At 39.8% G+C, this 14,502-nt stretch overlaps 1 protein-coding gene across 13 annotated transcripts in view; it reads left to right on the top strand.

The window, feature by feature from the left end:
- Positions 1-441: 441 nt before the first annotated feature.
- The window catches only part of LOC105490730 (uncharacterized), a 442,742-nt gene continuing 428,681 nt past the window's right edge, over positions 442-14,502 (top strand). For all 13 annotated transcript variants that reach the window (XR_011614784.1, XR_011614783.1, XR_011614782.1 and 10 more), the window contains exon 1: positions 442-775. Coding sequence is in view for 6 of the 13 variants with exons in the window: in XM_011756622.2 (XP_011754924.2) it covers positions 766-775 (10 nt within the window). In the remaining 7 variants the exon portion in view is untranslated. The remainder of the gene's footprint in view (positions 776-14,502) is intronic.

Genomic DNA, 14,502 nt, shown 5'->3' with positions numbered 1-14,502 from the left:
TTTCTTATATGTAAATTCCAGACAGGATCAATAAATCACACACTTTGGATGCTCAGGGGAAATTAGTATTATTTAATGCTTTGGAAAATCGTTATGTATCCCCCTTTGTGGTAGAATTTATTCTCAACGTGGTTATAAATAAACAAAATGTTTTACTAGCTAAAAAAAATTACCAATCCATTCTTCCTTCACAAGGCATGGAGATGGTAGAACTATGGCATTTTTCTTTACTGTCCTCTTGGCCTAATTGTTTGTTAGCCCTGAATGAGTTGTTGAACGGAGAAACCCAGGCGAGCTTCCGGTAGCATTCTCCTTTCTAGTATTTGGTTCAGTCCACGGTACTCTTTTAGCCATCAGTGACTGCTTTTACTGAGACTGTGGCTGTCCTTGCCCAGAGTTGAGGGAGGGATAGGTTGGGGATGGGAGACTCACTAGTAAGCACTGTGGAGTCTATTTGAGTCCCTGGCAGCATCTGTCCGATATAATCTGACTCTCTATCCCCACCCAAATCTCATCTCAAATTATAATACCCGTGTGTCAAGGGAGGGATCTGTAATCCCCATGTATCAGGGGAGGGAGGTGATTGGATGAAGGGGACAGTTAACCCCATGGTGTTCTCGTGATAGTGAGTGAGTTCTCACGAGATCTGATGGTTTCGTAAGGCAGTTTTCCCTGCTCTTGTTTACTATCTCTCACCTGCAGCATGTAAGATGTGCCTGCTCCCCCTTCCGCCATAATTGCAAGTTTCCGAAGGCCTCCTCAGCCATGTGGAACTGTGAGTCAATTAAATCTCTCTTCTTTATAAATTACCCAGTCTCGGATATGTCTTTACAGCAGTGTGAAAATAAATGAGTACTCTGTCTGTCTGTCAGTCTCTCTCTGTTATTTAAGATCAGAACAGGACTTGCTATATGACAGAAACACAGCCGAAGGGGTGTTGGAAGGTCCGGAGCTTATGAAGACGTTCCCTGGCCTCTCATTTTGTTAATGGGGGCTTCATTCCAGAGAATAAGAGCTTCTTTATGGGTCCAGACACTTCTGGCTGCAATTAGCTGATTGTTAATTTATGTCTGAGTTTTGGAGGCTTTAGTTAGATAAAATATCTAAAAGGATTTAGTCTCAGTGAAAAGAACTTTAAGTGAGAATGGCTTTGAGGAAAAGAGAAAAGTTAGATTCCAGCTTTCCTTCTGGGTGCTGACTATGGGGAGTGGGGAAGTAGGTTGTGAGATAATAAGAGCTTTATTGTCAACTGTTGCATTCTTTTAGAGGACCCCACGACTTTAAATTTCCTTAATATCTTTCTCCCTTTATAGTTAATTAAAAGAAATTATCGAGCACCTTATATGTGTCCAGGCATTCTATGCCCTGGATCAAACAATAGTGAGCAACACATCCATAATCCTTGCTCTCATGGAACTCACAGTCTAGTGGGGAACTACACAAAAACATTGTAAAATTGTAACCAATGTTTATGGTTTATGGTGTTATGAGCATTGAGGTTGTTAGGGAAGACTGTTTTTGTGTGATGGCTTCATCAGTGTTGAGGTTGCTATATCCCATTTTTTTGTGGCTATCAGCTTTAGATACTTTTATGAGGTCTTAAAAGGAATAGTTTAGTAATTAATCATGTAGATTGTAGATGGGTTGCTGGATTGCATTGATTTTTAAACAGATATATGTACACACATACATAGAAGCACACATACATATAGGTATATTTATATCTGTGTATATGTTACATGTGTATGTATATGTATACATATATATGGGTGTGTGATTAAGCAATGTAAAGAGATTGTAGAGAATTTGGAATATCATAAAACTACAAAAAAATTAAACGTACCCAGAAATAATTAATGTTAATGTCTATCTACCCACCTATCTCTAAACTTTTTTTCTAGACATACATAGATTTAAAAATATAATTTAGATCATATTGCAAAGATGACTTTGCATTTTGTTTTAAAAATTTTCATTGAATCACAACCATTTCTCTTGTCATAAAATAATCTTTAAAGGAAATTTTTTTACTTCATTATACTCTATATAATTTATGTAATTATTCTTTTATTGAACACTAATAACGTGTCCCATTTGCTACAATAAATAATGCTGTGAAGTACAAGTTTCTATAGTTTATGACTTTCCTAGGCTAGATTTTGAGAAGAAAAATAACAGGGTCAAAGTGAATGAAATTTTAAGGCTTGTGATATGTATTGCAAAATTGCTTCCCAGATAGGTAATATAAATCTAGCTCCCATTAGCAAAGTATGAGAATGATTATCTTATTGGTTACCCTGTCATTGCTGAATGTGATGATTATTAATCAGATGGTTGAAAACTATTATCTTCTTTTTATTTCTATTCTGGTCTTTTAATGGAATTAAATTCTTTTTTTTTTTTTTTCCCGAGACAGAGTCTCTCTCTGTCACCAGGCTGGAGTGCAGTGGTGCAGTCTCAGCTCACTGCAGGCTCCGCCTCCTGGATTCAAGCGATTCCCCTATCTCAGCCTTCTGAGTAGCTGATTAAATTCTTTTTTATACAGTTATTAGTACTTCTTTTATGAATCTCAGTTTATGTTCTTTGCTCATTTCTTTATTGTGGTTTTTAGTACTTGCTTCATAAAAACTTTTTATTTATTAGGGATGCCAATCATTTGTCATATGCAAAGTTTTCCAAGTTATTTAACAGAAGTTTCTAATTTATATGTAGTTAGATCTACTTGTCTTTTCTTTTTGATTTCTAGCTTTTATATGCTCAGAAAGTCCCTATCCTATTAATCAGATATTTTGTCTGTATGTTTGAAAGCTAGATGAATTTTTAATATAGTGCCCATAAGATACTTCAGTAACCTGGTGCAGTGCCTAATAAATATGGCAGTTGGGGACATGATGTGTGGTCACTAGAAGTTTGCCTAATAGTTAGATCTCAATAATTATTGGTCACTGGGATGAATATTTGTTAAGCCATGTTTTGAAAGAGGAATAAATACTACCCAGTCAAACAAAAGGGAGAAGAATCTTCCAAATAAGGGACCCATCACATGAAAGGGTACAGAGGGAAGAAACCAAAACCATGACATGTAAGGAATGCCTGCAGCAGGAGCTCAGCATACATGGTGGGGCAGGCATTAGTTAGGCGTGATCAGATCATACAATTTTCAGGCCATGCTGAGAAACTCTGCGTCATAAAAGATGAGAAATCATTACAGGGGTTTAAGTAGGAAAGTGATATGGGCCACACTGACATTGGGAAATTTAGGTAAATTATTTCAGTTTACTAAAAATAGTGAAGAAGAGGGTTGGAGTAGATGAGATTTGAGTCCTGGCAATCCATTAGGAAAAAAAGCAAGTTACACTTAGAAGCAATATTTAAGAAGTGTGGGCTGGGCATGGTGGTTTACGTCTGTAATCCCAGCACTTTGGGAGGCCAAGGCGGGAAGATGGCTTGACACCAGGAGTTTGAGACCAGCCTGGGCACCGTAGCGAGACCCCTTCTCTACAAAAAGTACAAAAAATTAGTCAGGCGCCTATAGTTCCAGCTACTTGGAAGCTTGATGCAAGAGGATCACTTGAACCTAAGAGGTCAAGGCAGCTGTGAGCTATGATCATACCACTATATTCCAGTCTGGGTGACAGAGTGAGACCCTGTCTCAAAAAAAAAAAAAGGAAGGTAGTATCATTTGGGCTAGAGAGGAATGCACTCAGGAGATATTTAGATGGTAGAATTTTTCCACTTCCCCTTGATCCTCAAAGGAGGGCCAAGTGTGGTGGCTCGTGCCTATAATCCCAGCACTTTGGGAGGCCGAGGTGGATGGATCACCTGAGGTCAGGAGATTGAGACCAGCCTAGCCAACATGGTGAAACCCCGTCTCTACCAAAAATACAAAAATTAGCCAGGTGTAGTGGAGGGGCCGCCTGTAATCCTGGCTACTCAGGAGGCTGAGGCAGCAGAATCTTTTGAACCTGGGAGGCGGAGGTTGCAATGAGCCGAAATCATGCCATTGCACACCAGCCTGGGTGACAGAGTAACGCTCTGTCTCAAAATGAAACGAAACAAAACAAAACAAAAAACAAAGGACACAGCATAGCATAGAGGAAAAAAGCTCTGGATTGGAAATCTGAAGCCTGGCTCCACCACCAGCACCATGATCTTTACTAGTTACCTCCCCTCTGAGGGCCTCTACTTCCTTATTTGTGTAAGGACTTTCTGGACTAGACGATCTTTCAAGTGTCTGGCAGTTTTAACACTTCTGTGTTCTTGTAGTTTTAGGCACCAGCTTAGTGTTTCGAAACTGTAAAATAGTCTGAGAAATCTTGTGAAAATAGGAACTTGCACTTTTCTAGGATTTTTGTTTCCTGTTTTTATAAAATTTGAGCTAGTGAGGACTAGATATCGGGATGAGCCCCTGTCTGCCTCTTGGCCAGCTTTGTAGAGGGGTTTCTGATGCCCAGAGGAGGCAGTTTGAGTAACAGCAGCCGACAGCAAGCACGGAGCTTGCATGCAGCTCTCTTGCCTTCCAAACGTGGCTCTGTGGCACCATCCTTGTGGTCTCCTGTCTTATGACCATGAGCAGACACGCTTGAATATGACGGCCGTGTAGATAACTAACTATAGCTGTTGGAAACTCAAATCCGTGGTTCAAATCCATTGGCAATTTTGGTAAAATCTAGGGTTTGGTTCATTCAGTCTAACAATGCTCACCTGACTGTATGGCCTGTAATTTACCAAAAACAGTATAGCTTGTTGCCATTTTCATCTTCAGTGGAGGCAGAAAAATGGAAGGATATAGAAAGAGAAATGTCTCGCCTTTCAGAAGTTCCTTGCTCTTTGGTATTTAGTTTGTTATTTTCTGTCATTTTTGTCTTGAGGCATTAGAGTTGGATTTCCATTCTGCTGTCTGCCTTGCAATGTTATCTAAGGAATCTATAAGCAGCTTAACCCTGTCAAGGGAAGATTGTACTAAAACGGCCTATTCGAGAAGCCCCGGAATTCCACACTTCAAGCCATTAGCTGTGTCTTGCTTACATGAAGCTTATCACACCACCCTCAGAAAATTTCCATCTTATCATGGGCGGCATTGTAAATAATGGAAAAAACTGTCTGCAACTGTTTGAATGTTTTCTTAGATTATTTGGAAATTTCCAGCTTTGTGCACTAGACAGAAGACCTTTGACTTCTAAGGTCATGACAGCATAAAGGTGAGGTATGCCTTCTCCTACTTAGCCAGGGAGGGCCCATAATGAGTGTGCAGACATTTTCTATTATTTTATTATTATTTTTGTCATGAAATCTCTGAGTTTAGTCACTGAGCCTATGTGAAACAAATTCGCTTTAGGGAAAAAAGCTTAGCAAGAAGAACTCATTCCTCAAGTGTAACACTTCTTTTTCTTTTTTTGAGATGGAGTTTCGCTCTTGTCCAGGTTGGAGGGCTAGAGTGCAAATGGTATGACTTCGGCTCCCAGGTTCAAGCAATTCTCCTTCTTTAGCCTCTGGAGTAGCTGGGATTATAGGTACCCGCTACCATGCCAAGCTTTTTTTTTTTTTTTTTTTTTTTGTATTTTTAGCAGAGATGGGGTTTCACCATGTTGGCTAGGCTGGTCTCGAACTCCCGACCTCAAGTGATCCGCCTGCCTTGGCTTCCCAAAGTGCTGGGATTACAGGTGTGAGCCACCATGCCCAGCAAGTGTAACACTTTTAAAAGTCTTTTATTTATCTGCCTATAATCTTAAGAGTGCGTTTTTAATTAAATTTTGTCATTGGAAATTTATTATTACTTTAGGAAGCAATTTTGCCCGGGGTGCTTAGGTTAATATGTAATTATATACTTAAAATTCTTCTAGGTTCATTTAAAGATAAAGTAATATATCAGTTATTACAAGATGCCAAAGGCTAAAATATGCAATTTTCTCAGTCCAACTCACTTTTTGTTTCCAAAGCCCTTTGCATGCATTAACAATCTTTACACATTATGAAGTCACTATCACCATTTAGCCCACCTTTGTATCATGGGCTAAAATGGATGCAAAGGGTTGGTTAACTGAAAGCCATGTACTTTATCCCACCTAAATTTTGTTTATTCTGTTATTCAACCTGAAATAACCTTTTCCTTCAGTTTCTGCCTGTGAAAATTGTATTTGTCTCTTAAGATTCAGATCAAATGTTACCTTTCCCTACCTCCTAGGGTAAATTTCTAAAGAAAAGGATCTGTGAACATTTAGGAAAGCAAGCGGTGGTCACCAGGAATTGTGTGGATTGCTGATAAAGAAGTCATTCTGCACTAACTTCATCTCTTCTTTGGCATTATGGCTTATCTGATAAATAAAGCAATGCAATAGACATATCTTTGGATTTCAGTAAGTCTTTGATAGGGTCTCTCTTGATAGGCTTTTGTTCTATCAATAGTACAATTAGGGGGATTAGTAACTGGTTAAATGGTTAAAGCCACAGATGACTGAATAATGACTTTTGGCCTATGAAATGTTTCCAGTGAAATGCTGCCATGCATTTGTCCTTGGCCTTGTCTTAGAGAAAAAAGTTATTAATGATGAATCAGTCAGAATAGATTTAGATCATGTTGTGGTATTGAAGACCCCCCACCCCATCCCCACTGCCAATTTAGTGGTTTAAAACAATAAAGATTGATTTCTCTCACCCTACTTATCCTGAGATGATGGGGGCTGGGTGGGTGGGGTCTTCGCTTTGGGTTATAATTGCACTAATTATTTGGAACATCGTTGGCTGCCAAGGCCATGTGAAAAGAGATGGTGGGAAAGCCCATATGGATGCACAACCACACACACCTCAAGTGAATGGGTGTGCAAGGCGGCAGTGTGCCTGCAAGGAGGGAACCGCCATGTTTATGAAAGGCCCTAATGACCACCACACCCACTGGGATGGAAACAAGGTGTTCGTGGACGACACAAAATTAAGTGTATAGTGAATAGGATTTTTCCTCAGATGACCTGATAGGAGGTTCTGAACTTTTTCAGTAATTATTTATATGACTCTGGGTAGATCACTTAACTTTACTTAGTCTTGGTTTCCTTACCTATAAAATAAGACCATCAATGATATTAACGTGTCTGGGTGATGGTGAGGTGCTGCCTGGCTGGTACTGGTGTCTCTGAGCTTGAAGTCAGGTTTCTCTATTGGTGCTTTATTCTTAGATATATAAAAGATATTAATTGTAAAATTTTTATTATGAATGGTACCGTTATCAATTTTTAAAAATTGGCTTTTTAAAGTGTAATGTCATTTGTTTTGAATTGTACGTTACACTTGTCTGATATATTTTTGCCAAACTTAAAAAACAATATGTCAAATCTCTTATAGATAGCTCATTATTATTTATTCAGTCCAAAAGCCTTTTTTTTTTTTTTTTTTTTTTAGTACAGACATTTGATTCATTTATATGTATTCCCAGCACTTTAAATAAATTTTTCTTTCAGGCATCTTATACTTTCTGTGTCTGTATTTCCCTTTTATTCTAATTTGTACTGTATATGCTATTTGCTTTGTACTTGCCTCTCTGTAAAGATCCTGATTTTCAGTCTGCAAATATATACCTTAAATAAATAAAACCCTAACTCACAAAGCTCATCTTTTTTGAAATATCAAAATCAAGAATAAAAATAAGCATTTATGACTCCAAATTTTGAACACTGAGCTATGTGGGACTTTAAAAGTTTAATGTGTGATTATAAATGCCACATTTAAATTTTTAAAGTAGTCAATACGTATCTCTTTATAAAATATTTTTCTTTTTTTCTGTTAAGATTTGCAGTGATTATTCAAACCTATTAAGTTGTGCAAAAGTAATTGCATTTTTTGCCATTACTTTTTTTTTTTTTTTTTTCCAAATGGAAAAAAGTTTATTGAATTAGGATATAAAGAAAGAAGGTATTTCTTTTTTTTTTTAAATTTATTTATTATTATTATACTTTAAGTTGTAGGGTACATGTGCATAACGTGCAGGTTTGTTACATATGTATACTTGTGCCATGTTGGTGTGCTGCACCCATCAACTTGTCATTTACATCAGGTATAACTCCCAATGCAATCCCTCCCCCCTCCCCCCTCCCCATGACAGGCCCCTGTGTGTGATGTTCCCCTTCCTGAGTCCAAGTGATCTCATTGTTCAGTTCCCACCTATGAGTGAGAACATGCGGTGTTTGGTTTTCTGTTCTTGTGATAGATTGCTAAGAATGATGGTTTCCAGCTGCATCCATGTCCCTACAAAGGACACAAACTCATCCTTTTTGATGGCTGCATAGTATTCCATGGTGTATATGTGCCACATTTTCTTAATCCAATCTGTCACTGATGGACATTTGGGTTGATTCCAAGTCTTTGCTATTGTGAATAGTGCTGCAATAAACATACGAGTGCATGTGTCTTTATAGCAGCATAATTTATAATCCTTTGGGTATATACCCAGTAATGGGATGGCTGGGTCATATGGTACATCTAGTTCTAGATCCTTGAGGAATCGCCATACTGTTTTCCATAATGGTTGAACTAATTTACAATCCCACCAACAGTGTAAAAGTGTTCCTGTTTCTCCACATCCTCTCCAGCACCTGTTGTTTCCTGACTTTTTAATGATCGCCATTCTAACTGGTGTGAGATGGTATCTCATTGTGGTTTTGATTTGCATTTCTCTGATGGCCAGTGATGATGAGCATTTTTTCATGTGTCTGTTGGCTGTATGAATGTCTTCTTTTGAGAAATGTCTGTTCATATCCTTTGCCCACTTTTTGATGGGGTTGTTTGTTTTTTTCTTGTAAATTTGTTTGAGTTCTTTGTAGGTTCTGGATATTAGCCCTTTGTCAGATGAGTAGATTGCAAAAATTTTCTCCCATTCTGTAGGTTGCCTGTTCACTCTGATGGTAGTTTCTTTTGCTGTGCAGAAGCTCTTTAGTTTAATGAGATCCCATTTGTCAATTTTGGCTTTTGCTGCCGTTGCTTTTGGTGTTTTAGACATGAAGTCTTTGCCCATGCCTATGTCCTGAATGGTACTACCTAGGTTTTCCTCTAGGATTTTTATGGTATTAGGTCTAACATTTAAGTCTCTAATCCATCTTGAATTAATTTTCGTATAAGGAGTAAGGAAAGGATCCAGTTTCAGCTTTCTACTTATGGCTAGCCAATTTTGCCAGCACCATTTATTAAATAGGGAATCCTTTCCCCATTTCTTGTTTCTCTCAGGTTTGTCAAAGATCAGATGGCTGTAGATGTGTGGTATTATTTCTGAGGACTCTGTTCTGTTCCATTGGTCTATATCTCTGTTTTGGTACCAGTACCATGCTGTTTTGGTTACTGTAGCCTTGTAGTATAGTTTGAAGTCAGGTAGCGTGATGCCTCCAGCTTTGTTCTTTTGACTTAGGATTGTCTTGGAGATGCGGGCTCTTTTTTGGTTCCATATGAACTTTAAAGCAGTTTTTTCCAATTCTGTGAAGAAACTCATTGGTAGCTTGATGGGGATGGCATTGAATCTATAAATTACCTTGGGCAGTATGGCCATTTTCACGATATTGATTCTTCCTATCCATGAGCATGGTATGTTCTTCCATTTGTTTGTGTCCTCTTTGATTTCACTGAGCAGTGGTTTGTAGTTCTCCTTGAAGAGGTCCTTTACATCCCTTGTAAGTTGGATTCCTAGGTATTTTATTCTCTTTGAAGCAATTGTGAATGGAAGTTCATTCCTGATTTGGCTCTCTGTTTGTCTGTTACTGGTGTATAAGAATGCTTGTGATTTTTGCACATTAATTTTGTATCCTGAGACTTTGCTGAAGTTGCTTATCAGCTTAAGGAGATTTTGGGCTGAGACAATGGGGTTTTCTAAATATACAATCATGTCATCTGCAAACAGGGACAGTTTGACTTCTTCTTTTCCTAATTGAATACCCTTGATTTCTTTCTCTTGCCTAATTGCCCTAGCCAGAACTTCCAACACTATGTTGAATAGGAGTGGTGAGAGAGGGCATCCCTGTCTTGTGCCAGTTTTCAAAGGGAATTTTTCCAGTTTTTGCCCATTCAGTATGATATTGGCTGTGGGTTTGTCATAAATAGCTCTTATTATTTTGAGGTACGTTCCATCAATACTGAATTTATTGAGCGTTTTTAGCATGAAGGGCTGTTGAATTTTGTCAAAAGCCTTTTCTGCATCTATTGAGATAATCATGTGGTTCTTGTCTTTGGTTCTGTTTATATGCTGGATTATGTTTATTGATTTGCGAATGTTGAACCAGCCTTGCATCCCAGGGATGAAGCCCACTTGATCATGGTGGATAAGCTTTTTGATGTGTTGCTGAATCCGGTTTGCCAGTATTTTATTGAGGATTTTTGCATCGATGTTCATCAGGGATATTGGTCTAAAATTCTCTTTTTTTGTTGTGTCTCTGCCAGGCTTTGGTATCAGGATGATGTTGGCCTCATAAAATGAGTTAGGGAGGATTCCCTCTTTTTCTATTGATTGGAATAGTTTCAGAAGGAATGGTACCAACTCCTCCTTGTACCTCTGGTAGAATTCAGCTGTGAATCCATCTGGTCCTGGACTTTTTTTGGTTGGTAGGCTATTAATTATTGCCTCAATTTCAGAGCCTGCTATTGGTCTATTCAGGGATTCAACTTCTTCCTGGTTTAGTCTTGGAAGAGTGTAAGTGTCCAGGAAATTATCCATTTCTTCTAGATTTTCCAGTTTATTTGCATAGAGGTGTTTATAGTATTCTCTGATGGTAGTTTGTATTTCTGTGGGGTCGGTGGTGATATCCCCTTTATCATTTTTAATTGCGTCGATTTTCTTCTTCTCTCTTTTCTTCTTTATTAGTCTTGCTAGTGGTCTGTCAATTTTGTTGATCTTTTCAAAAAACCAACTCCTGGATTCATTGATTTTTTGGAGAGTTTTTTGTGTCTCTATCTCCTTCAGTTCTGCTCTGATCTTAGTTATTTCTTGCCTTCTGCTAGCTTTCGAATGTGTTTGCTCTTGCTTCTCTAGTTCTTTTAATTGCAATGTTAGAGTGTCAATTTTAGATCTTTCCTGCTTTCTCTTGTGGGCATTTAGTGCTATAAATTTCCCTCTACACACTGCTTTAAATGTGTCCCAGAGATTCTGGTATGTTGTATCTTTGTTCTCATTGGTTTTAAAGAACATCTTTATTTCTGCCTTCATTTCGTTATGTACCCAGTAGTCATTCAGGAGCAGGTTGTTCAGTTTCCATGTAGTTGAGCGGTTTTGATTGAGTTTCTTAGTCCTGAGTTCTAGTTTGATTGCACTGTGGTCTGAGAGACAGTTTGTTATAATTTCTGTTCTTGTACATTTGCTGAGGAGTGCTTTACTTCCAATTACGTGGTCGATTTTGGAGTAAGTACGATGTGGTGCTGAGAAGAATGTATATTCTGTTGATTTGGGGTGGAGAGTTCTATAGATGTCTATTAGGTCTGCTTGCTGCAGAGATGAGTTCAATTCCTGGATATCCTTGTTAACTTTCTGTCTCGTTGATCTGTCTAATGTTGACAGTGGAGTGTTGAAGTCTCCCATTATTATTGTATGGGAGTCTAAGTCTCTTTGTAAGTCTCTAAGGACTTGCTTTATGAATCTGGGTGCTCCTGTATTGGGTGCATATATATTTAGGATAGTTAGCTCTTCCTGTTGAATTGATCCCTTTACCATTATGTAATGGCCTTCTTTGTCTCTTTTGATCTTTGATGGTTTAAAGTCTGTTTTATCAGAGACTAGTATTGCAACCCCCGCTTTTTTTTGTTCTCCATTTGCTTGGTAAATCTTCCTCCATCCCTTTATTTTGAGCCTATGTATGTCTCTGCGTGTGAGATGGGTCTCCTGAATACAGCAGACTGATGGGTCTTGACTCTTTATCCAGTTTGCCAGTCTGTGTCTTTTAATTGGAGCATTTAGTCCATTTACATTTAAGGTTAAGATTGTTATGTGTGAACTTGATCCTGCCATTATGATATTAACTGGTTATTTTGCTCATTAGTTGATGCAGTTTCTTCCTTGCCTCGATGGTCTTTACATTTTGGCATGTTTTTGCAATGGCTGGTACCGGTTGTTCCTTTCCATGTTTAGTGCTTCCTTCAGGGTCTCTTGTAAGGCAGGCCTAGTGGTGACAAAATCTCTAAGCATTTGCTTATCTGTAAAGGATTTGATTTCTCCTTCACTTATGAAACTTAGTTTGGCTGGATATGAAATTCTGGGTTTAAAATTCTTTTCTTTAAGAATGTTGAATATTGGCCCCCACTCTCTTCTGGCTTGGAGAGTTTCTGCCGAGAGATCTGCTGTTAGTCTGATGGGCTTCCCTTTGTGGGTAACCCGACCTTTCTCTCTGGCTGCCCTTAAGATTTTTTCCTTCATTTCAACTTTGGTGAATCTGGCAATTATGTGTCTTGGAGTTGCTCTTCTCGAGGAGTATCTTTGTGGCGTTCTCTGTATTTCCTGGATTTGAATGTTGGCCTGCCCTACTAGGTTGGGGAAGTTCTCCTGGATGATATCCTGAAGAGTGTTTTCCAACTTGGTTCCATTTTCCCCCTCACTTTCAGGCACCCCAATCAGACGTAGATTTGGTCTTTTCACATAATCCCATACTTCTTGCAGGCTTTGTTCATTTCTTTTTCTTCTTTTTTCTTTTGGTTTCTCTTCTCGCTTCATTTCATTCATTTGATCCTCAATCACAGATACTCTTTCTTCCAGTTGATCGAGTCGGTTACTGAAGCTTGTGCATTTGTCACGTATTTCTCGTGTCATGGTTTTCATCTCTTTCATTTCGTTTATGACCTTCTCTGCATTAATTACTCTAGCCATCAATTCTTCCACTTTTTTTTCAAGATTTTTAGTTTCTTTGCGCTGGGTACGTAATTCCTCCTTTAGCTCTGAGAAATTTGATGGACTGAAGCCTTCTTCTCTCATCTCGTCAAAGTCATTCTCCGTCCAGCTTTGATCCGTTGCTGGCGATGAGCTGCGCTCCTTTGCCGGGGGAGATGCGCTCTTATTTTTTGAATTTCCAGCCTTTCTGCCCTGCTTTTTCCCCATCTTTGTGGTTTTATCTGCCTCTGGTCTTTGATGATGGTGATGTACTGATGGGGTTTTGGTGTAGGTGTCCTTCCTGTTTGATAGTTTTCCTTCTAACAGTCAGGACCCTCAGCTGTAAGTCTGTTGGAGATTGCTTGATGTCCACTCCAGACCCTGTTTGCCTGGGTGTCAGCAGCAGAGGCTGCAGAAGATAGAATATTTCTGAACAGCGAGTGTACCTGTCTGATTCTTGCTTTGGAAGCTTCCTCTCAGGGGTGTACTCCACCCTGTGAGGTGTGGGGTGTCAGACTGCCCCTAATGGGGGATGTCTCCCAGTTAGGCTACTCAGGGGTCAGGGACCCACTTGAGCAGGGAGTCTGTCCCTTCTCAGATCTCAACCTCCATGTTGGGAGATCCACTGCTCTCTTCAAAGCTGTCAGACAGAGTCGTTTGTGTCTGCAGAGGTTTCGGCTGTGTTTGTTATTGCCCTGTCCCCAGAGGTGGAGTCTACAGAGACAGGCAGGTTTCCTTGAGCTGCTGTGAGCTCCACCCAGTTCGAGCTTCCCAGCAGCTTTGTTTACCTACTTAAGCCTCAGCAATGGCGGGCGCCCCTCCCCCAGCCTTGTTGCTGCCTTGCCGGTAGATCACAGACTGCTGTGCTAGCAATGAGGGAGGCTCCGTGGGTGTGGGACCCTCCCGGCCAGGTGTGGGATATGATCTCCTGGTGTGCCTGTTTGCTTAAAGCGCAGTATTGGGGTGGGAGTTACCCGATTTTCCAGGTTTGTGTGTCTCAGTTCCCCTGGCTAGGAAAAGGGATTCCCTTCCGCCTTGCGCTTCCCAGGTGAGGCAATGCCTCGCCCTGCTTCAGCTCTCGCTGGTCGGGCTGCAGCAGCTGACCAGCACCGATCGTCCGGCACTCCCCAGTGAGATGAACCCAGTACCTCAGTTGAAAATGCAGAAATCACCGGTCTTCTGTGTCGCTCGCGCTGGGAGTTGGAGACTGGAGCTGTTCCTATTCGGCCATCTTGCTCCGCCCCTCCGCCATTACTTTTAATGGCAAAAACCATGATTACTTTTACACTAACCTATCTGTAATTTAATAGGTTTTAATGTTTCCTGATCATCATTTTTAGTTACAGCTTCTCTCTTCTTGAGTTCTTTTTGTTTTGTTTTGTTTTTGATTTTGGGAAAAGGTGTCCCTCTGTCATCCAGGCTGGAGTGCGGTGGCGTGATCATGGCTAACTGCAGCCTTGACTCCCTTGGTTCAAGCGATCCTCCTACCTCACCCTCTCCAGTAACCATGCCTGGCCAAATTTTTGTATTTTTTGGAAATATTGGGTTTCACCATTTTCCCCAGGCTGGTCTCGAACTTCTGGGCCCAAGTGATCCACTGGCCTCGGCCTCCCAAAGATTACAGGTGTAAGTCAATGCACTTGGTCTCTTCTTGGGTTCTTAATTGCATTTCATTTCTGTGT

Source organism: Macaca nemestrina, chromosome 16 (assembly GCF_043159975.1).
Source record: "Macaca nemestrina isolate mMacNem1 chromosome 16, mMacNem.hap1, whole genome shotgun sequence".
NCBI lineage: Eukaryota > Metazoa > Chordata > Mammalia > Primates > Cercopithecidae > Macaca > Macaca nemestrina.
The sequence above is the reverse complement of the archived record's forward strand: the minus strand, read 5'-3'. Positions and strand labels throughout refer to the sequence as shown.